Source organism: Protopterus annectens, chromosome 9.part0 (genome assembly GCF_019279795.1).
Source record: "Protopterus annectens isolate FY-2018-M chromosome 9.part0, PAN1.0, whole genome shotgun sequence".
Taxonomy (NCBI): Eukaryota; Metazoa; Chordata; order Ceratodontiformes; family Protopteridae; genus Protopterus; species Protopterus annectens.
Window position 1 is genome coordinate 180,157,318 of NC_056743.1, and position 22,551 is coordinate 180,179,868.

Below are 22,551 nucleotides of genomic sequence, written 5' to 3' on the forward strand. Positions count from 1 at the left end.
TCCTGCATTCTTCTAATTCCAAATGCAAGACTGCATATGAGGAAACTTCAGTGGTACTTAAAAAGTTTATGGAGTCAACATTGTCACAGCCTGGAAGCAGTGATTCCTATCATACCTTGACTGCAACTAGAGTTACTATGGTGGGAAGTCTGCCATCAAAACAAGGGACTGCCATTCACACCATCCCCCTGCCGCCCAAACCCTAACTACAAGATGCATCAGACTGTGCATGGGGGGGCTCATCTGCAGGGAAGTGCATTCATGGCAAATGGAGCCCAAATCAAATGCACCTTCATATCAATCAAAAAGAAATGCTAGCTGTACAGAATGCACTGACAGCCTTCAAGGACTACCTTCATCCAGGACAACTAATGGTAAAGACGGACAACACCACAGTTATGTGGTACATAAACAAGCAGGGGGGTACACATTCCTAGCCTCTCTGCAGACTAGCCATGGCATTGTGGAACACGGCCTTGAGCTATCAAGTACAACTACAAGCTCAATTCCTGCCTGGAAAACTGAATATTTTGGCAGATGACCTAAGCAGAAATCTCATGGACCCACATGAATGGAAACTGGAACCACGGATTTTCTACATGTTGACATGCAAATGGGGGGAGCCCAGACATAGATCTTTTTGCCTCACCCCAGAACTACCAGTTGGACAAATTTTGCACAAGAACTCCTCACAAAAAAGCCTGGAAAGTGGATGCTCTGTCCTTCAGCTGGGAAAACCTACCAGTCTATGCCTTTCCCCCTCTGCCTCTGCTTTCCAAAGTTCTACTAAAAATCAAACAGGACAAACCAAAAGTGATTTTGATTGCTCCAGACTGGCCTCGCCAACACTGGTACTCACTCCTATGCAGTGTGTCACAAATTTCCCCATGGCACCTGCCTCAGACACCTTCTTTACTATCTCAGCAGAACAACCAAATTCTGCACCCTCAGCTCCAAACATTGAATCTTGCAGCTTGGCTAATCACTTAAATTCCCACTTAATATCCCTCAGCAAAACTGTGATGGATGTCATTTTGGAGGCCAGAAGACCTAGTACTAGAAAATCTTATGCTGACAAGTGGAAAAGATTCTGTGCCTGGAATCAATCTCAAGGGATGAGCACAGCAGTGCCCAGTTTACCTCAGATTTTGCAATACTTAACTGAGATGCTTCACAAGGGCCTGTCTTTTTCTTCCATAAAAATCCATGCCTCAGCCATTTCAGCTCATTAAAACACAGAAACACCCCCCTTCTCTCATCCTCTGCTAAAGCAGTATCTCAGAGGTGCCAAAAACTTGAGGCCACCCAGGAGAGTTCCAACCCCTGCCTGGGTCCTTAACTTTGTACTGGAGAAACTCACTCTACCTCCTTTCAAGCCAGCTGCTACTGCAGACTTAAAATTTATTTCCTGGAAAACAGCCTTCCTTTTAGCAATCACTTCGGCTAGAAGGATTTCTGAATTACAGGCTCTTATGGCAGTGGAGCCTTTCATCATCTTTCATGCGGACAGGGTGTCACTCAGGACCAACCCATCCTTCATGCCCAAGCTGGTATCCAGTGTGGCTCTTAATCAATCCATTCATTTGCCAGCTTTCTTTCCCAATCCACAGAACAAGGGAGAGCGGATTTTGCATTCATTGGATGTACACAGACAACTTAGATTTTACTTGGACAGGACTAAATCTTGAAGAAAATCTGAACTGCTGGTAGCATTTGCTGCAGGGGCAGAGGGAAAGGCTATTTCAAAGCAAACCATTTCCAAATGGATAAGCCATTGTATTCATTTCTGCTATAAGCACCATGGAAAACCTATCCCCCACGGGATCAGATCCCATTCCACCAGGGCTGCATCTACTTCTACAGCCTTTCTCAGAGGTGTTCCTACCAGGGATATTCTAAAAGCTGCTACCTGAAGTTCAGTTCATACTTTCACCAAGCATTATCACTTACCAATTTTCTCTAAATCCAAAGCTGGCTTTGTCACTGCTGTTTTGCAGGTCCTTATAGCTGGTCCTAATGCTATATAAATCCATCCTCCCAACCAATAGCTTTGGGAATCTACCCAAATGTAATGACTGCAACAGTGAAACATGAAGAACATAGTACAGTTGTGTACACTTACCATAAATGTAGATATTCGAGTGTATTCACTGTTGCAGTACTGGTTACGCTTCCTCCAGTCCCCTGTTTTTTCTCTTTCTATGCCTCTACTTTCTTTTGCTACACTTAAAAGCCTTTTTGGTGTATTTGCTTTTGTTTGGAGGTATATTTTTGTGTTATAAATTATTTGTACATTTTGCTCCCCATTGGTGGGGGGGCACCTGACATCTGGGGAAGAAAAACTGATGTAATGGCGCCGGCTGCATGTCTTATACCCGTGGCGACCTGATGTCATGGAAGAATGGACAGCAACCAACGCAGGACCCAAGAATTTGTTAATCAGGCTGACTGAGGGAAACCTGCCAGCAGATTACCCAAATGTAATGACTGCAGCAGTGAATACACTCGAACATCTACATTTATGGTAAGTGTACACAACTGTACTTTCTTACACAACTGTACTTTTTCTCTCCTGTTGACTGTCATTGAGGGGGAGGTATCATACTCTTTCACCAGTGGTAGATCTACCCACCCAGCTAAAGGGGTCTATTATTCATCCACCCCTCTGTGTGGGAGATTTTCAATATATATATATATATATATATATATATATATATATATATATATATATATTTTTTTTTTTTTTAAATTTATTTTATTTATTTTATTTTACATTTGTTGACCGGGATAGTCTGACTGGCTACATGTCCATTTTCAGCGGGGGCCCGGGGAGAAAAGCTCCAAGGGTAAGCAGATACAGCATTACATAATACCAACATTACATATTATAAACAGACTATTTACAGAGATTACATAAGTAAGCAAGTTAAACAAGTTCCACAGGTTACAGTTAATCCTGAGCACAAGTCAGGATTAAATTAAATTAAACAGTAAACTGGTTAACATATTTTTACACATTCTAGAGTTAGCCAGGCTTGATACATTGACATAGCCAGTTAAGTGACAAATGTTTGAGTCTAGTTTTAAATTGATATTAATCCCTGTATATTAATAAGATCAGATAATAGCAGTAGAAGTAGTGAAGTTAAACTCGTCCTAAGTAAAAAAAAAAAAAAAAAAATAATTTGAAATGTACAGAATTACTAAGTATTCAGAAGTAATCCAAGCAGGGTAGAGACAGTCTGTTTCCAGTCGAAAATCCTTTATTAAGCTCACAGACAAATGATCCAAGTAAAACAAAAATAAGAGTAAGAGTTCCATCACAAACTTTCTGACTACATATGTGACTCCCCAACACTGGCCCAGTGATCAAGGAGCCTCAGTCCTCACCTCTGGCAGCAGTGGGGAACTTACGCACTGTTAGGATGACAAGTGCACACACAGTAAAATGCAATTTCCCTTAAGAGCATACAGAGACCACAGTCAGTATGGGTCTGGTTTCTCCCTCTTTCTTCAGATCTGCAGTAAGACTCCCCACTGGCACATCTGTAGAGCTGAGTCCTTAGCCATGGTTCCAAGCCAAGTCCTCCAACACTCTGTCCAACCAGCGCTTTTTGTCAATACTCAAGTAGCTGACACACACACTCTTGGAGATTTTGTTTACACACACACACCCCTGAAAAAGGCTGGCACAGGTTTACTAGCGATACCCCCTTCTGCCCAGACTATAATGTAGTTGTCACTGCCACCAGAACCTCTTATCAGCTGCTTTAAGGCACTTAACAAAGGGTGTCCAATCCTACTGTGTAATGTTACTGTTAATCCAAATGGCAGTCTGACCAAGAGCAAGGCTATTAGGATTGGCCTGCACAATGGTGCCAAATAAATATGCAGCTACTCTCGGAACTTAAATATGTCTCACAAATATCAGCCACAAAGATATGTTTAAATATATTTAATAATAAAAGAACAAAAATACTCTGTAAATCATCACAGCAACTTTAAAGTTTAATAGCACAGGAAATATTTAAAACAGCATTACAAGACAGTCTCAAATACATAAAATATCTAAACTAATCTTATTCCTAACTGTATCTAAAAGAATTTACTGTAGCCTGGTTAACTTACTTACAGTAAAGCAAGATAGATGTGGTGAGTGGATGTTTCCAACAGATGCTGCCAGGTCAAAAGACAAAATGCACAGTCATTGTCTGAGAGTTCTTAAATTAATATCAAATATTACTGCTGGGATACTTGCAGCATGACAAGTTCTCTTTCAGCGAACTCCCAATTCCAAGAGGGTACTCAGACTTACCTCCAAATCAGTGGGCAGAGGCATTGAACCAGGTCCAAACGCTCATGGTCCAAACGCTCATATCCCAGGGGGACAGTAGAACTTGTCCCCTCAGATCAAACAAGCAAAGACTTTTATTCCAGACTTTTCCTTGTTCCCAGAAAGGAGGGCAGTTGGTGCCCCATCCTGGATCTGTCCATTCTGAACACCTCCTGGTGGTCCACAGATTCAAAATGGTAACTTTTCAGCAGAGCAGGCTCACAACTCTTTCATTTCTCTGTGTAGCTCTTTAGCTTATCTACTGCTCCCAGAGTATTCAACAAATGCCTGGCCCCAGCCATAGCAATCTGCAGACAGAGAAGTATACAAATTTACCCTTACCTGGACAACTGGCTCATTTAGGCAGATTGCAAAGAAAAACTGCTCCAGGACCTTTTCTTTGTCAAATCACTGCTAACTTCCCTAGGGTTCACCATCAACAAAAAGAAATCAAAGCAAAACCCCACCAGGAAGATCAATTTCTTTGGAGCTGTAGTAGACACAGCATCCCAAGTGGCCTTCCTATCCCCAGAAAAGCAGAGTTTCCTGTCTCTCTACTTTACCCAGCTGGCTTCTAGAAGTCACCTCACTGCGAGGAAGTTCCTGCAAGCCCAGAGATACATGGCATCTTGCATCCTTCTCATTCCTCTGGCCAGGCTTCACATGAGAAAACTTCAGTGTTATTTAAAGAACCTTTGGTGCCAGCACTCTGTCCCTAGTGACCTGTCTCCCTCTGATTCCATGTATAAGGGCCGAGTTTCTCTGGTGGGCAGAGGCCTGTGCCAGGGACAAGGGTCTTCACTTCATCCTCCGCCCTTCTGGCTAGACCATCACCACCAACGCCTCAGACATTGCTTGGGAAGCTCACGTAGCACGCAGGTGCTCCCAAGGTCTTTGGGATGCCCAGCAACTTCACTTGCACATCAATCAGAAAACAATGATGGCAGTACAAAAGGCTTTGACATCTTTCAAACCCCATCTCAGGCCAGGGGTTCTCCTTATAAAAACAGACAACACCACAGTAATATGGTATATCAACAAACAGGGGGGGACCCAATCTTAGCCCCTGTGCAGGTTAGCCATGAGTCTCTGGCTTGCAGCCACCTCCATGGGTCTACACCTAATTGCCAAATACCTACCATGGTTCAACAACACCCTGGCAGACCACCTAAGCAGAAGTTTACTGGACCCACACAAATGGCAGCTCCACAGGGAAATCTTTCTGCAGATCACTCAGGAATCAGGGACTCCGGAAATGGATCTCTTTGCCTTGCACATCAACCAACAGCTGCAAAAATTCTGCACCAGGGAGTATCACCCCCTAGCGTGGAAGGTGGATGCCTTGACCTTCCCCTGGAACTCCTCTTTGTGTACGCATTCCTTTCTCTGCCCCTTATTCCCAAGGTACTGATCAGAATAAGGGAAGAAAGACCAAAGGCCATCCTCATTGCTCCAGATTGGCCCAGACAGCATTGGTGGTACCCCTTACTGCGCGGCCTGACCTTACAGCCCCCCAAGCAGCTTCTCCGGATCTCAGACCTCTTGACTCAGGTGAGGGGGAAGATACTGCACCCAGACCAAGGCTCTTAATTGTTCAGCATGGCTTATACCTTAAAAGCTAAGAAGGAGTCCCTGTTAAGCAAACAGGTCTTAGACATCATCACAGAGGCCAGAAGACCCAGCACCAGAAAATCATGCGCAGGGAAATGGAAAAGATTCTGCTCCTGGAACCAGTCCAAAGGGGCCAGTACCTCCCATCCTTCCATCCCTCTTATCTTGGATTACCTAGCCGAGGTGCTCAATAGTGGCCTCTCTTTCTCCTATATTAAAATCCATGCCTTAGCCATTTCTGCTGATTACGATTCAGACTCACCCCACTTCTCTCATCCTTTGATCAAGCAATTCCTCAGAGGGGCTTCTAATATCAGACCTCCCAGAAGGCCCCTCACTCCTCCCTGGGACCTGAATTATGTTCTAGAAAAACTAACCTTACTTCCTTTCGAACCTACTGCTTCTACAGAGTTGAAAACTCTCCTGGAAGACAGCCTTCCTACTAGCTATCACCTCAGCCAGAAAGGTATCAGAACTTCAGGCTCTCATGGCTGTTGAGCCTTTCATCATTTTCCATGCAGACAGGGTCTCCCTGAGGACTAACCCCTTCTTTATGCCCAAGGTGGTATTTGATGTGACCCTCAACCAGGCCATACACCTACCCACCTTCTTTCCCAACCCTCAGAACAAGGGGGAAAGAATTCTACACTCGCTAGACATGCACAGACAACTTAGATACTATCTGGACCGTACTAAACCATTCAGAAAAACAGACCAACTACTTGTCAGCTTTGCCCCAGGGGCAGAGGGGAAGTCCATTTCCAAACAAACCATTTCTAAATGGATATCGCACTGTATCCATTTCTGCTACAAACTACATGGGAACCTCCCCCCCCCCAAGTCTGTCCGTACCCATTCACTAGGGCAGCCTCCACTTCCACAGTCTTCCTCAGAGGAGTCCCCACCAGGGACATCTTGGAAGCTGAAACCAGGACCTCTGTCCATACCTTTACAAAGCACTACCACCTACCTCTTTTTGTCTAAGTCTAGGGCAGGGTTTGCCTTTGCAGTTCTGCAGGACCTGCTGAACCATGCCTAGGACCCTAATCTATCCTTCCACCTCTCTCCTCAGCTTTGGGACTCCACCCACAGGTGATGACTACAAGAGTGAAACATGAAGAACATAGTACAGTTGTGTGCACTTACCATAAAAGTAGATGTTCGAGAGTATTCATTGTTGCAGTCCTGGTTTCCCTCCCTCCAGCCCCCATATAGCATCTTCCCCTAGGGGGAAAAAAGCTTCCCATGGTGGCTTTTAGCCACCAGGACCACTTATCCTTATTTTGTTGGGCTTCTCACGGGTTACAGCAAGAAAAACTGATGTAATGATGTCGGCTGCCTTGCTTTATAGCACTGACAACCTAATGTCAGACTATAGGCGACAGTAGCCGATGCAAAAAAAAAACATTGACTGTGGTATTCGGGCCGGCCGAGAGCTACCACAGCAGGGATAACCCACAGGTGATGACTGCAACAGTGAATACACTCTAACATCTACATTTATGGTAAGTGTACACAACTGTACTTTATCTTTAGTTTAAGTAGTAGCAGTTTTTGAATTTAGTAGCTTTTCATCCATTGGCATCCTTTGTAGAAGTTTAGCATTCCTGTATACTTTTACATTGAAATGTAATAATGAGGTCACAAAGAGCTGTTGGCAAATAGCTTTATTCATCAGATGTGTGCACATGTTTCTGTGCTTAATATGGGCATACAGCAGCCAATTCAAAGATGTGCTTAATTTTAATTTGTGCCCCATTTATCTAGTGTGATCTTGCACTCTCACTTTGGATAAGTAGAATGCATCAGGGAGCTGCTTAGGTAGTAGTTTACACATGGCACAGGGCATTTTTGCTGCAAAAGTCTAGGCTGTCATTTTTATTGTCTTGCAGAGTTCTTTATAAGTAGTCCCTTAGCAGACAGTATTAGAAGTAATTGTGCTGCTTTTATTTGTGCCTTACTGCACCGCACTGGACAGACTGCTTGGCTCTCTTTTTATATTGCTTTCCATTGTTAATGTGCATTCATGTTGCAGTAGTAATAATACTATTCCCCCATTCTTAGGGGGCAGAAGTTCACAGTCCCATAGCTTTAATCAGCAGAAGATAATTTGATGTGTTTTTATATGCAATTAAAACACATTCACAGGTTGAAAATTAAATGTAGGCTGTACTACTAGAAGCACAACATTGTTTTATTTACTGAAAACATGGATTGTTTTGCTATGTTGTATTGAAGCCTTTTATTTTTCCTTTTTTAACAGATCAGGTGAAACTAAAAACTATGGATGCGAGCAGATCTGAGGCTAAACTCCTGAAAATGAAAGCTTGGTCCAAATCTAGAATCAAACAACTGGAGGATGAGCTAAAGGCTGCAATGGTACATACAGAGCTGCTTCTTGGAAGCTTTTGAATAATTTATTTTCCTAGTAGTATAAAGCCTTATTACATACAGTGTAAATGGCAGAGGTTCATCGTGTTACACTGCTGCAGTCATTACACTTGGGTTATCCTGCCGTCAGGCGGTCCTGCAGTCGGCCAGAGTTCCAAAGTCTTGGTCCGGCGTCAGTTGCTGTTGCTTCTTCCCTGACGTCAGTGCGCCAGGGGTTTATAAGATGCAGCCGACGCCATTTTCTTCAGTCTTTCTTGCCGCGCGGTGCCTGAAGCAAAAGCAGTTCGCAAGTGCCAGTCAGCTGACTCCTGAGATTTTCATTTCGAATCCAGAATCCGAAGTCTTCTTTAAAGCTAAATACCCCGCTGGGGAAACTTTTTCTTGCCTCAGACCGATGTCAGTAAAAGTTAATAATTGTATTTCTGGTGGGAAGCAAATACCTCATAAGGATTTCCATTCTTATTGTATCCCAAGCCTAGGCCCAGACCACAACGTCACAGGTTGTCGGTTTTGTGCTAGGTTTAACAAGTGCACTATTAAACATCGGTTTGATTTTGCCCGACATTATTTTGGCAGAAAATTTAATTACACCATGCCGTCGGAACAACCGACGACCGGGATACACAAAAAGCGCAAAGACAAGGACAGGCATCCGAGGCCCAAAACTGATGACGAAGCCTCTTCTAGGCCAGTCGCCAGTTCTTCGGTTTTCAGTGAGGCGCCTTCGCAGCCCCTGACGACCGCTTCTTTGGAACCACAGGCTGCCTCTGACTCCCACTTGGAGATGGCTGGGCCTTCGGATACACCAGATTTACGGCCTACCGAGACTAACCCTTCAGAGGGATCCGGAGCAGCTGAACAACCCTCAGCTTCAGAGGGTGTTTTCAGACCTACTCAGCTAACCATTAAATCTTCTGCTAAGTCTAAAACCCCTTTAAGAACAAAGAAACAAATTCAACATTCACCAGGACAGGCCTCCATGCCTAAGAAACAGATACTCAAGATGGCCGATGACTTAATTACTCTGATCAGGGGGTGGTCCCACCCTCCTCCTGATAAAAGGCCTAGACAGGATGCAGACTATGACTCATCCGACCAGGTGTCCATCTCTTCAGATTCATCCTCAGACCAAGGATATTCTTTACCCCCTTATGAGGATTCTGATGCTGAAGAATCAATTCCTTCAGCCTCTCCACCAGAGGACTACTCCTTTGGGGAAACCTTACATACCACGAAGGGAGCATTTCCATTGGGAGGGCCAGGATTATTCAGAATCCAAGAAAAGGCTCAGAGATTTTCTTTTATTACCTCAACACAGACCCCTTGCTATTCCGCCAATGTTAGATATCGTGGATGATGTGTATTCTGAATCCAGTTTAAATCCTGATTCTTTACCTCCTGCTCCAGTTAAGCCAGACAGATACTACAGAGTCCCTGACTCTCACAAATTTCTTTATAAAAGCCTTGTTGCTGACCCTGAAACTATTTCCCAGGGTCCCAAAGGGGTAAAGGCCTCTACAGCAAAAAATCCAGTTCCCTCTGACAGAGATTCCAGAGCATTAGACAGATGGGGGAAAAAGTATATACATCTGCAACTTTAGCATTGAGGGCCTTAAATTCCCAGTTTCACATGCTTAAATATCAGCAATTTTTGATGTCTCAGTTGAAACAAAAAATGCTTCCAAATTCAGATCTTCCTAACTATAAGGAAATGCAGGATTTATTGCATACAGCTGAACAAGTGGGAAACATACTTTGCAATGTGGTTTTGATTCATTAGAGGCCTCCTGTAGAGCAGCAGTTTCAGGGTCTGTCATTCGAAGACATGCTTGGTTAAAAGACCAGACTTTACCAGATCATGTTAAAGCAAAATTATTGGATGTTTTATTCGGAGTTAAGGCAGAAGAGGTATTAAAGAAATGGAGGATAAGGCAAAATCTATGCAAACGGTGAAGGATTTCTTACAGGTTCAGCCTCCTCGATTTAGCAGAAATTGGCCAACAAAAAATTGGTCCTTTCCAGTTACAGACAGACCTCAAAGGGGCAGATACAGACATCCAAGAGGCAGAGGTCAGCCACAAGGTTCTTACAGGCCTCGACAATGGGGTGCTTCAACCCAGAAAGAAGGGGAAGACAGGCCTCAACCTTATAAAAAACAGGCCCAATGACTTCCCACTACAGCTGCCAAGCACTTCTCTCTTGGCAGCCCCCTTGGGGGGAAAACTAGCACTTTTCTTTCACAATTGGCATATGATCACCAAAGACAAATGGGTTCTCAATATTGTATCTCAAGGTTACACGTTCCACTTTCACACTCTGCCCAAGGTTAAAAGGAATGCCAAATCTGCCACCAAATCAATGGGCAGAGGCTCAAAGACAAATTACAGCACTCATGGACATGAGAGCTATTCAAAAGGTACCAACACAAGAGCAAGGACAAGGAGTTTACTCAAGACTCTTTCCGGTTCCCAGAAAGGATAAAGCCTGGAGGCCCATTCTGGATCTTTCTTCTCTAAATACTTACCTGGATGTTCCAAAATTCAAAATGTTGACACTACAGCAGCTTCTTCCCATGCTGGGCAAGAAAGCTTCGCTCGTAATTTTGGACTTCAAGGAGGAATACCTGCATGTCCCTATCAGTCAAAATTGCAGAAGATACCTCAGATTCTTAGCTGGTTCAATGCATTACCAATTCTCTGCACTGCCCTTTGGCTTATCTACTGCGCCCAGGGTCTTTACAAAATGCCTGGCACCAGTAATTGCATTTTGCAGACAAAAGGAATTCAAATTTACCCATACTTGGACGACTGCCTTATTCAAGCAGAGAGAAAAGACATTCTTCTAAAGCATCTGGCGTTTGTAAAAAGATTGCTAATTTGCCTAGGGTACACAGTAAACGAAAAGAAGTCAATACTAGTGCCCTCACAAGAGATAATATTCCTGGGTGCCAACTTAAATACAACGGCCCAGATGGTCTATCTCACGCCAGAGAAGCAAGGACAACTAACTCAATATTTCCAATTGATGGCAACAAAAACCCAACTCCCTTTAAGAAAAATTCTGCAGGCCTTGGGGTACATGGCATCTTGCATACTACTAATTCCATATGCCAGACTGCATATGAGGAAACTACAATGGAACCTAAAGAGTGTCTGGTCTCAACACTGTCACAGTTTGGAAACAGTAATACCACTTATTCCTTGCCTTCAACAGGAGTTTCGATGGTGGGCTTAAGCCTGTCACCTCAACAAGGGACAGCCTTTCACTCAACCCAAAGCCAGACAAACACTGACAACAGATGCTTCGGATTACGCCTGGGGAGCACACATGGCAGGAAAATGTATTCAGGGCAAGTGGCCCACAGAACAAAGGCATCTTCACATCAATCAAAAAGAGTTGCTAGCTGTACAAAATGCCCTTATAGCTTTCAAGGACCTTCTGCAGCCAGGACAACTACTACTAAAGACAGACAACACCACAGTTATGTGGTACATAAACAAGCAAGGGGGCACTCATTCATATCCCCTCTGCAGACAAGCCATGACCATGTGGAACACAGCTCTAACCTATCAAGTTCATCTGCAAGCACAATTCCTGCCAGGAGAGAAAAACACTCTGGCAGACGACTTAAGCAAGAAACATCATGGATCCGCACGAGTGGAAATTACATCCACAAATATTTAGAATGATAACACAAAAATGGTGGAGCCAGGACATAGATCTGTTTGCATCCCCAATGAATTGCCAGCTACAGATATTCTGCACAAGGACTTACCACCCACAAGCATGGAAAGTGGATGCCCTCTCATTCAGCTGGAAAAACCTACAAGTATATGCTTTCCCACCACTGCCTCTCCCTTCAAAGGTACTCCTAAAAGCCAGACAAGAAAAGCCAAAGATGATCCTGATTGCCCCAGACTGGCCACGCCAGCACTGGTACCCAATCTTAAAGAACTTAGCACAAGGTCCACCATGGATTTTGCCACAAATCCCACATCTTCTGACTCAGCAAAACAATCAGATACTTCACAGCCAGCTCAAGACTTTAAACCTGGCTGCATGGCATATTCCTTAGTCAAGCAAGCAATGCCTCTCTCCAAAGCTGTTATGGATGTCATTCTGGAGGCCAGAAGGCCTAGCACCAGGAAAGCCTTTTTGGATAAATGGAAGAGATTCTGTGCCTGGAACCAGGCTCACAGCCTTGACCCTCTTGTGCCAAATATTTCTCAGATACTACAATATTTAACTGAGGTGCTGGACAAAGGCCTCTCCTTTTCATCCATTAAGATCAATGCCTCTGCCATATCTGCTCATTACAACACAGACCCACCAATTTTTCCTAATCCTTTGCTAAAACAATACCTCAGAGGGGCTAAAAACATAAGACTGCCCCATAAAGCACCAACTCCAACTTGGGACCTCAACTTCGTCTTGGAAAAATTAACTTTACCTCATTTTGAGCCAGCTAACTCAGCAGACTTAAAATATGTCTCTTGGAGAACTGCTCTGCTCCTGGCAATAACCTCAGCACGAAGAGTTTCAGAATTACAGGCACTAATGCCAGTGGAACGTTTCATCTTTTTCCACCAAGACAGGGTGTCTTTAAGAACAAACCCTACTTTTATGCTGAAGGTGGTATCAAGTGTGACTCTAAACCAAACTATCCACTTGCCAACTTTTTATCCAAATCCACAGAATAAAGGGGAGAGACTTCTGCATTCCTTGGACATAGACAGACAGTTATGCTTCTACTTGGACAAAACGAAAGCTTTCAGGAAAACTGAGCAATTGTTTGTAGCATATGTTGTAGGAGCACAGGGAAAAGCCATTTCAAAGCAGACCATTTCAAAATGGATAGGGCACTGTATACGTTTCTGCTATACACAACATGGCAAAGCTGTACCTAACAGCATTAGGTCTCATTCCACCAGGGCAACAGCCACTTCAACTGCCTACCTCAGAGGAGTACCTACCAAGGACATTTTGGAAGCAGCAACATGGAGTTCTGTACATACCTTCACCAAGCATTTACCATCTGCCTCTTTACTCTAAATCCAGAGCTGGCTTTGCCACTGCAGTGCTGCAGGGCCTTATAGCCACCCCTAATGCCTTATAGATCCAGCCACCCAACCTCAGCTTTGTGATTCTACCCGAGTGTAATGACTGCAGCAGAGTAACACGATGAACATAGTACAGTTTTGTACCTACCATAAATGTAGATGTTCGAGTGTATACACTGCTGCAGTCTAGGTTACCCTCCCTCCTTCCTTGCTGGTACTTACCTAGACCTTCTACCCTTTGCTACCTATGGGGAGTATTTGCTGGTAACTGAAAGTTTTTGATTGCTTTTCTTGTGTATGTTTTATTAGCAATTTACATTGCCTACCTTTTTGGGGGCACCTGACATCTGGGGCAAGAAAAACTGAAGAAAATGGCGTCTGCTGCATCTTGTATACCCCTGGCGCACTAATGTCAGGGAAGAAGCGACAGCAACCAACGCCAGACCAAGACTTTGGAACTCTGTCCGACTGCTGGACCGCCTGACGGCAGGATAACCCAAATGTAATGACTGCAGCAGTGTTTACACTCGAACATCTACATTTATGGTAGGTACAAAACTGTACTTTACAAATTAGCTTTCATACGGAGGACTCCAGATGAATGTTGAGTGAACACTGTGCCACTGGACAAGTGGTACGCTGACAAAGCTGCAGAAAGAAGACTGACTTATATTACACCTAGTCTCATATAAGCACACTTGCCTTTTTTTTTTTCTCTTAAGACATGAAGTTTGTAACCCTGAGAGGGTACTTGGAACAGCCATTTGTCTCTTGCAGTACTTGTCCAACTCTTTATAAAGTAGGCTATCCTTGTATCCTGTGGGTGGGGAGTGATAGGAAGGATGTAGAGGAGAGTGAAACACGTATAGTTATGGCTGCTCTAACTGAGTGATGTAGGACCCTGGGGATCCCAGGATTTTTCTTCTGGTCTTTCTGCCGTTTCACTTTGTATTGGCCCTTTTTACTTTGCCTGGTTATGATTTCCCTACCTCTGGTAGTATGGCCCAGACTTTGATTGGTAGCATGTCTCATACCTTGGCATGAGGGTGTGAATAAAACTGTTTCACTAACTGCATTGTCTTCCCCCTTTCCATCATCATTCTGAATACTTCAGCATTAAGTGTTGTAAAGAGCAGATCCTTATCAAGGGGTATATTAAGGAGCTACAGTGTGACATTCTCTAGCAGGGGTTGGAGCCTAATCACTGATCCCATAGCTGTTCCTCCAGATGCTGCCTCCACAGTTGTCTTGGTGAAATTCCATGATTTCACCCTGAGATCCACATCAGACATCTTATCAGTTTTCTCCTCCATCTGTTTAAAGGCACCATGGTCATAGTGTCCATAATTTAATGGCTCTGGAATCTAGGGTGGTAGCTGTGTATATCCCCCCCCCCCAAAAAAAAAAAAAAAACAAACTGTCTGTTTTCCTTGTCATTGAGAAGAGTATCAGGAGAATCCAGTTTAGACTTCTATGGAGCCATGTATCCTCTGCAGGATTTTTGTAAAGGAACTTATGGGAGTCTTGAACCCTGTAAAACAGGTTTCTTAGGGTTGGGGGATGGGTGTTCAATAGTTCCTTGCAGGCAGTAAAGAAAGCATCCTCTGGAGCTATTAAAACTGGAGGAATAGCTACAGCTTTAGAAGTGTCCAGGCCCAAAAACCTGGCGTATTGTTTCTTATACTTGCTGGGCATCCCATTTGAAGTGCTCTTTCACTTTGCTGTGAGCCTCTTCCAGTCAGGGTTTCCTCTGTGGCAAAACAGGAAACATGATGTAGTCACTGTCCATGTTAAACTATAAGGGGGAAACCTCTAAGAAGCATGGTCCGTTTCTTCTCTCTGTCTGTGAGGAGTCAAACTCCTTCCCTGAGGTGGTTTTCCTCTTTCTTTTAACAGTGGGAATACAGATTGAAGGATGTTTTGCCCTTGGCTGCAAGTTCTGCAAGATGTGAAGGAACTCTAGATACAAAGAGTTCCTTTCCTGGGAAAGAACCTGGTGGGGGTTGGACCTGAGCAACCCACTAATTACATAAGTCCCAGGCAGCTGCAGGGAGCTGAAAGGAACAGATGTTCTGTGCTTGGACTTTTGGGTCCTCTTGCCTGGGGTAGAAAACTTGGAGGCCTTGGCTTGGGGATAGGAATCGCATATCTCCATTTCTTTACCAAGGGATGTCCTTTCTTACTTAAATCTTGTTTTGACAGGCCACCCCTTTAGAAACAATGAAATGTGTTTTGGCAGTGGATGTCCTTTGAAGAGTGTCTGAACATGAAGGCCTTTGGCTTGTAAATATGTACTTAGATTTGCAGTAATGGTGCCCTGCAAAGGAGCTTCACCAGAAGTCTTGGAAACCTGAGCTACTGGCGCCTGCAAAAATGCCTTGCTGGGACCAGAATTCTCAAAATTAGCAGGGACGTTTGGAATGTCTTGGTTGTGTCTCTAGTCCCTTACCACATTTTCCTTAAGTCACTTCTCCATGAACTTTTCAAAGGGATGTTTAAGGTCAAGGATGAAGTCTGAGACACTGTGATGGTACTGCCCAAGGCCTCAAGTTTATTGTTAACAAGTTTTGAAGGAAGTGCTCCCTTTTCGTAGTCATTTTAGAAGTAAGACACACTGCAGTTTCTAACATGATGATGTTCTTCGTGTTTCACTGTTGCAGTCATTACATTTGGGTAATCTGCTGGCAGGTTGCCCTCAGTCGGCCTGAATTCCAAAGTCTTGGGTCCTGCTTCGGTTGTATTCATGGTGTAACCAATAACAACTCGAGCTTAATTTATATCTACGTTAAAGGAAATTTGGACTGAATTACTTTTGGGTTTATTGATTGACATTCCACCTGGCTGCTGGTACATGGTTTTTGGTTCCTTTGGTTTGTTATTCCATATGTTTTCAGTTTTGAATTTAGTTTAAGAACACTAAAAGTATCAGGAAGCTTTCTCCAACTGGGTATTTCCTAGATTAAGCTCCAGAGCAGCCAGATCACTGATGAATTATGAGCACTGCACAATGGTTCATTCACCGTGAACTACGACAAGAAAGATCTAATATGACGTGCACAAATGCCAGCTTTGTACAAGGAACGTACGGATATCCCTAATGGATGGATGTCCTCAAGGTCTAGAAGGGGAAGGGTGCTTACCTCTGAAAGCATGTGTGGCAGAAGTCCTAGTAGTAAATACTTCTGTAACAGTGATCTGCTTAAATAGCTACTGTTGTAAGTTCTGACACAACTGTTCCATCTCCCCCCATTCAGCCTGAATTTTAGAGCTTAAAATGTCCTCAGTGTAGGCTGGTCTTCAACCCATGCTGGAGAAGTCAGACTGATGTTAGGCAGAAAGGATAAAGCAGCTTGTGTCATCTTAAGTTTGTTTTACTATGACCAATAATGATAATACCCAAATGTTAAAAAGTTAAGCTCACTGGACAATGCATTTTCTTTTCAGGGGCAACGCGGAAGCAATGTCTGGTTATGTGACTTACTCAAGGTTACACAGTAAGCAAATGAGAGCAAAGGGACTCAAACTGTGTACCCTGTTGCTCGTCTGTCTCTCTATAGAAGACAGGCAGGTGGGGTATTTTCTTTAGATGCTTTAATACATAGAAACACATCGGGATGGATAGCAGCATCATAAAATATAAATAAACTGGCTAACAGACCAACCTTACATACATATGTACATGCTTACATCTCAATGGCTTACTACAAAGTGGCAGTCAGACTTGCATGTGCTCAGTATTTATACACTTATGCAAGCCCTTGGATAGCTTCTTAAAGGTACATAAACACACATTGCTCTACATCCTCACTCTTAAAAAGATTTCCCTTTGTAAAAACAATATTAGAGTTAGACATGCATTACTATACACATAAGAAACAAAGCACAATGTTCATGCCCAAGTTGCTTCATATGTGTTACAGGGTTTAGAGATGCGACCATATGTCTTAACACAGCAGTCTGGACCAAATTTAGCAACAGGGACAGTCTCCGTGCACAACACGTATCAGGAACTTCTGGATTCATCACAGGAATGGGAATGTCCTCTGGAACTTCCTCTGGAATTGGAACACCGGACAAGTCACTCTGAGATAGTCTTTCTCACAGGCTATGTGCTGTGGTATAGGCTCGGTCTCGGTTGCTTCCGATTCCATCTAAAGACTGCTACTTGAGATTCCACAGTGTATGATCTCAGCTGTAGGCAAATACTCTTCATGACACCAATCCGATCATAACCTTTGGACGTCTGTGTCCTTACCACTTCTCCTTTTTGTAGTGGATTGTGCGATTTGCTGATTTTGTTGTAGTAGGATGTCTGGGTTAAATGCTTCTTCAACAGATTGGCTTTCACTGACATGTTGTTCTTGACACATGGAACCAACGATTTACTACTGATTGGTAATGTGGTTCTAGTTTGTCTCGATGGAAGTCTGACCAGGTGAACCAAGGTGTTTATTACGAGGAATATTTTTGAGATTCGAGATTCAGGATAACATCACTATTATCTCGTTTTGACTTCTCTAATAATAGTTTTGCACGTTCTACCAAACCATTTGACTGCAGGTACTCTGGACTACTTGTGACATGAATAAAGTCCCATTCTTTAGCAAATATTTTGAACTGTTGGCTTGTAAACTGTGTGGCATTGTCAGAAATAACTTTGTGTGGGCTACCATGTACTGCAAAATGATGCTTAATCTTAGTAATGACTGTACTGAATGCTAGGTTGGAAGTAAGTCAATCTCAGACCAATTGGAGTAAGAGTCTGCTAACACCAAATAATGTTAACCATTCCACTCAACGATGTCTATGGTTACTGTGACCAAGGTAGTTCTGGAATTTAGTTTAGATTAAGTGGCTCCTTCAGTTGATGTGGCTTTATGCTATTAAACACTGAACAAGATAAAACTGCTGTCTCAATGCCTTGTGACATAGAAGACCAAAATACTAGTCCTCTCATCTTTCTTTTGGTAGAATTGGTTCGTGGGTGACCATAGTGCAAGATAGTAATATACTCTGGTTGTAAGGACTTTGGAACAATTAATTTCGGACCTTTCATAATGATAACTTTGTCAGACAAAATCTCATCTCTGTATGGAAAATAAGGATGTTCATCGTGCTTCACTGTTGCAGTCATTACACTTAGGTTATCCTGCTGGCAGGCGACCCGCAGTCGGCCCACGTTCCAAAGTCTTGGTCCGGCGTCGGCTGCTGTCGCCTCTTCCCTGACATCAGTGCACCAGGGGTATAAAAGTTGCAACCGACGCCATTTTCTTCAGTCTTTCTTGCCGCGCGGTGCCCAAAGCAAAAGCAGTTCGCAAGTGCCGGTCGGCCGACTCCTGAGATTTTCGAAATTGGGTTTATGAACCGAAGTCTTCAATAAAGCTAAGTACCCCGTCGGGGAAACTTTTTCTTGCTCCAGACCGATGTCAGTAAAAGTTAATAATTTTATTTCTTGTGGGAAGCAAATACCTCATAAGGACTTTTCACTCTTACTGTATTCCTTGCCTAGGCCCTGACCACGACGTTACCAGTTGTCGGTTTTGTGCTAGATTCAATAAACTCACTATTAAACGTCGGTTTGATTTTGCTTTACATTATTTTGGCCGAAGGTTTAATTGCATAATGCCGTCGGATCAACCAACGACCGGAATTTATAAAAAATGCAAAGACAAAGAAAAGGAAAGGTATCAGAGGTCCAAAACCGACGAAGAAGCCTCTTCAAGGCCAGTCGCTGGTTCTCAGTGAGGCGCTTTCGCAGCCCCTGACACCCGTTACCTCAGAGCCACAGGCTGTAACTGACAGCCACGGGGAGACACCGAGGCCTGTGGAAACTCAAGGTATTGGGCCTACGGAAACTATTCCCTCAGATGGGTCCGGAGCTGCTGAGTAGGCATCGGCTTCTGAGGGTGTTTTCAGACCTTCACAGCTTGCAATTAAGCCCACTACAGCAGCCAAGGCAAAGTCAAAAACACCATTAAAGACAAGGAAGCAAGTGCAGCGTTCTCCAGAACAGTGATCCATGCCAAAGAAGCAGATGCTTAAAATGGCCGAAGACCTAATTACTTTAATCAGGGGTTCCCATCCTCCTCCTAGCAAAAGGCCTAGGCAAGACACTGACTATGATTCCTCTGACGAGGTTTCCATTTTCTCTGATTCCTCTTCTGATCAGGGATATTCTCTCCCTCCCTATGAGGACTCTGATGCAGAAGAGTCTATACCTTCAGCCTCTTCGCCTGAGGATTATTCTTTTGGGGAAACCCTGCACACCCATGAGGGAGCATTTCCACTGGGAGAGCCAGGATTATTCAGAATCCAAGAAAAAGCTCAGAGGCTTCCTTTTATTGTCTCAGCACAGGCCCCTGGCTATCCCCCCTGTGCTTGATATTGTTGATGATGTTTTCTCTGAATCCAGTCTGTCTCCTTATTCTTTACCCCCTGAACCAGTCAAGCCAGACAGGTACTACAGGGTCCCTGACTCTCATAACTTTCTTTACAAAAACCCCGCTGCAGACCCAGAAACAATTTCTCAGGGTCCTAAAGGGGTTAAGGCTTCCACTGCTAAAATCCTGTCCCCTCGGATAGGGATTCCAGAGCTCTGGACAGATGGGGGGGGGAGTTTACACTTCTGCTACTTTAGCTGTAAGGGCTATAAATTGCCAGTTTCACATGCTTAAATATCAACAGTACCTCATGTCATTGTTAAAACAGAAAATGGTTTCAAATTCAGAAAGTCCTAACAGTAAGGAAATGCAGGATTTTATTGCATGCATTTGAACAAGTGGGAAAGCATACTCTGCAATGTGGTTTTGATTCATTAGAGGCTTCTTGTATAGCCGCAGTTACAGGCTCTGTTATTCGAAGGCATGCTTGGTTGAAAGAACAAAGTTTACCTAACCATGTTAAAGTAAAATTATTGGATGCTCCACTACAGCATGATACTTTGTTTGGTGTTAAGGCAGAAGAGTTGTTAAAGAAAATGGAGGATAAAGCAAAATTAATGCAGACAGTGAAGGATTTCTTACAGGTTCAACCTCCTAGATTTAGCAGAAACTGGCCTTCAAAAAAATTGGTCCTTTCCAGTGTCAGACAGGCCACAAAGAGGCAGATACAGATGCCCAAGAGGCAGATCTCAGCCCCAAGGCTCCTACAGACCTAAACAATGGGGTGCTTCAGCCCCCAAAGGAGGGGAAGACAAATCACAACCTTATAGGAAACGGTCCCAATGACTTCCCTCTACAAATGCCAAGCACTTACCTTTTGGCAGCACCCCTAGGGGGAAAGCTAACACTTTTCACAAAAAAATGGCACATGATCAGCCAAGACCAATGGGTGCTGAATATTGTTTCTCAGTGTTACAGGTTCCACTTCCACACGCTTCCAAAATCAAAAGGTATGCCAGACCTGTCACAAAACCAATTGGCAGAGGTGCAAAAACAGATTGCTGCTGTTATGGACATGGGGGCTATTCAAAGAGTACAGCAAGAACAGGGACAAGGATTTTACTCAAGACTTTTCTTAGTACCCAGAAAGGACAAAGCCTGGAGACCAATACTGGACCTGTCAATCATAAATACTTTCCTGGATGTTCCAAAATTCAAAATGTTAACACTACAGCAACTTCTGCCCAGCTGGGCAAGAAAGCTTGGCTAGTTACTTTGGACCTCAAGGAGGCATACCTGCATGTCCCAATCAGACAATCTTGCAGAAGATACCTCAGATTCATAGCAGGCTCAATGCATTACCAATTCTCTGCACTGCCCTTTGGCTTATCTACTGCGCCCAGCGTCTTCACAAAATGCCTGGCACCAGTAATTGCATTTTGCAGACAAAAAGGAATTCAAATATATCCCTACTTGGACGACTGCCTTATTCAAGCAGAGAGCAAGGACATTCTAAAGCATCTGGCATTTGTAAAAAGATTACTAATTTGCCTAGGGTACACAGTAAACGAAAAGAAATCAAAACTAGTGCCCTCTCAAGAGATAATATTCCTGGGTGCAAGCTTAAAAACAACTGCCCAGATGGCTTATCGCACGCCAGACAAACAAAAGCAACTGACTCATTACTTTCAAATGATGGCAACAAAGACCCAGCTCCCTGCAAGAAAAATTCTGCAGGCCCTGGGCTTCATGGCATCCTGCATTCTACTAATTCCATTTGCAAAACTGCATATGAGGAAACTACAATGGTATTTAAAAAGTGTTTGGACTCAGCATTGTCACAGCCTGGAGACGGTCATAACTTTAATTCCCTGCCTACAACAGGAGTTTCGATGGTGGTCCCAGACCTGTCACCACAACAAGGGACAGCCTTTCACCTTACCCACAGCCAGGCAGACAATAACAACGGATGCATTGGATTATGCCTGGGGGGCCCATATGGCAGGAAAATGTATTTAGGGCACGTGGCCCAAGGAACAAACGCATCTTCACAATCAAAAAGAGATGCTAGCTGTACAGAATGCCCTGACAGCTTTCAAGGACCTACTACTTTCAGGACAACTGTTAATAAAGATGGACAATACCACGGTTATGTGGTACATAAACAAGCAAGGGGGCACACTTTCCTACCCCCTATGCAGGGAAGCCATGTCTGTATGGAACACAGCACTGACCTATCAAGTACATCTGCAGGCACAATTCCTGCCAGGAACAAAAAATACACTGGCAGATGAACTAAGCAGAAATCTCATGGATACTCACGAATGGAAACTAAATCCACAAGTGTTCAGCATGATAATGAGGAAATGGGGACGCGCAGACATAGATCTTTTTGCCTCCCCTCACAATTACCAAATACAGAAATTCTGCACAAGAACTTGTCACTCTCAAGCATAGAAAGTGGATGCTCTGTCATTCAGCTGGAAAGGCCTGACAGTCTATGCCTTCCCTCCGATGCCTCTTCTTACCAAGGTGCTCCTAAAAGTCAGACAAGCAAGGCCAAAAATGATCCTGATTGCCCCAGACTGGCCATGCCAGCACTGGTACCCAATCCTAAAGAGCTTGTCTCAAGGCCCAGCTTAGCTTCTACCTCAAATTCCTCATCTTCTGACACAACAAAACAATAAGATTCTGCACAGTCAACTCAGAACCTTAAATCTGGCAGCATGGCAGATAATGTAGCCACTCAGACTGCACCTCTCTCTCTAAAGCTATG

At 43.7% G+C, this 22,551-nt stretch overlaps 1 protein-coding gene across 2 annotated transcripts in view; it reads left to right on the top strand.

Moving 5' to 3' along the window:
- The window catches only part of LOC122811120 (golgin subfamily B member 1-like), a 2,318,314-nt gene that overhangs the window by 565,501 nt on the left and 1,730,262 nt on the right, over nt 1-22,551 (top strand). For both annotated transcript variants that reach the window (XM_044082720.1, XM_044082719.1), the window contains exon 7: nt 8,208-8,323. In XM_044082720.1, the coding sequence (XP_043938655.1) occupies nt 8,208-8,323 (116 nt within the window). The remainder of the gene's footprint in view (nt 1-8,207; nt 8,324-22,551) is intronic.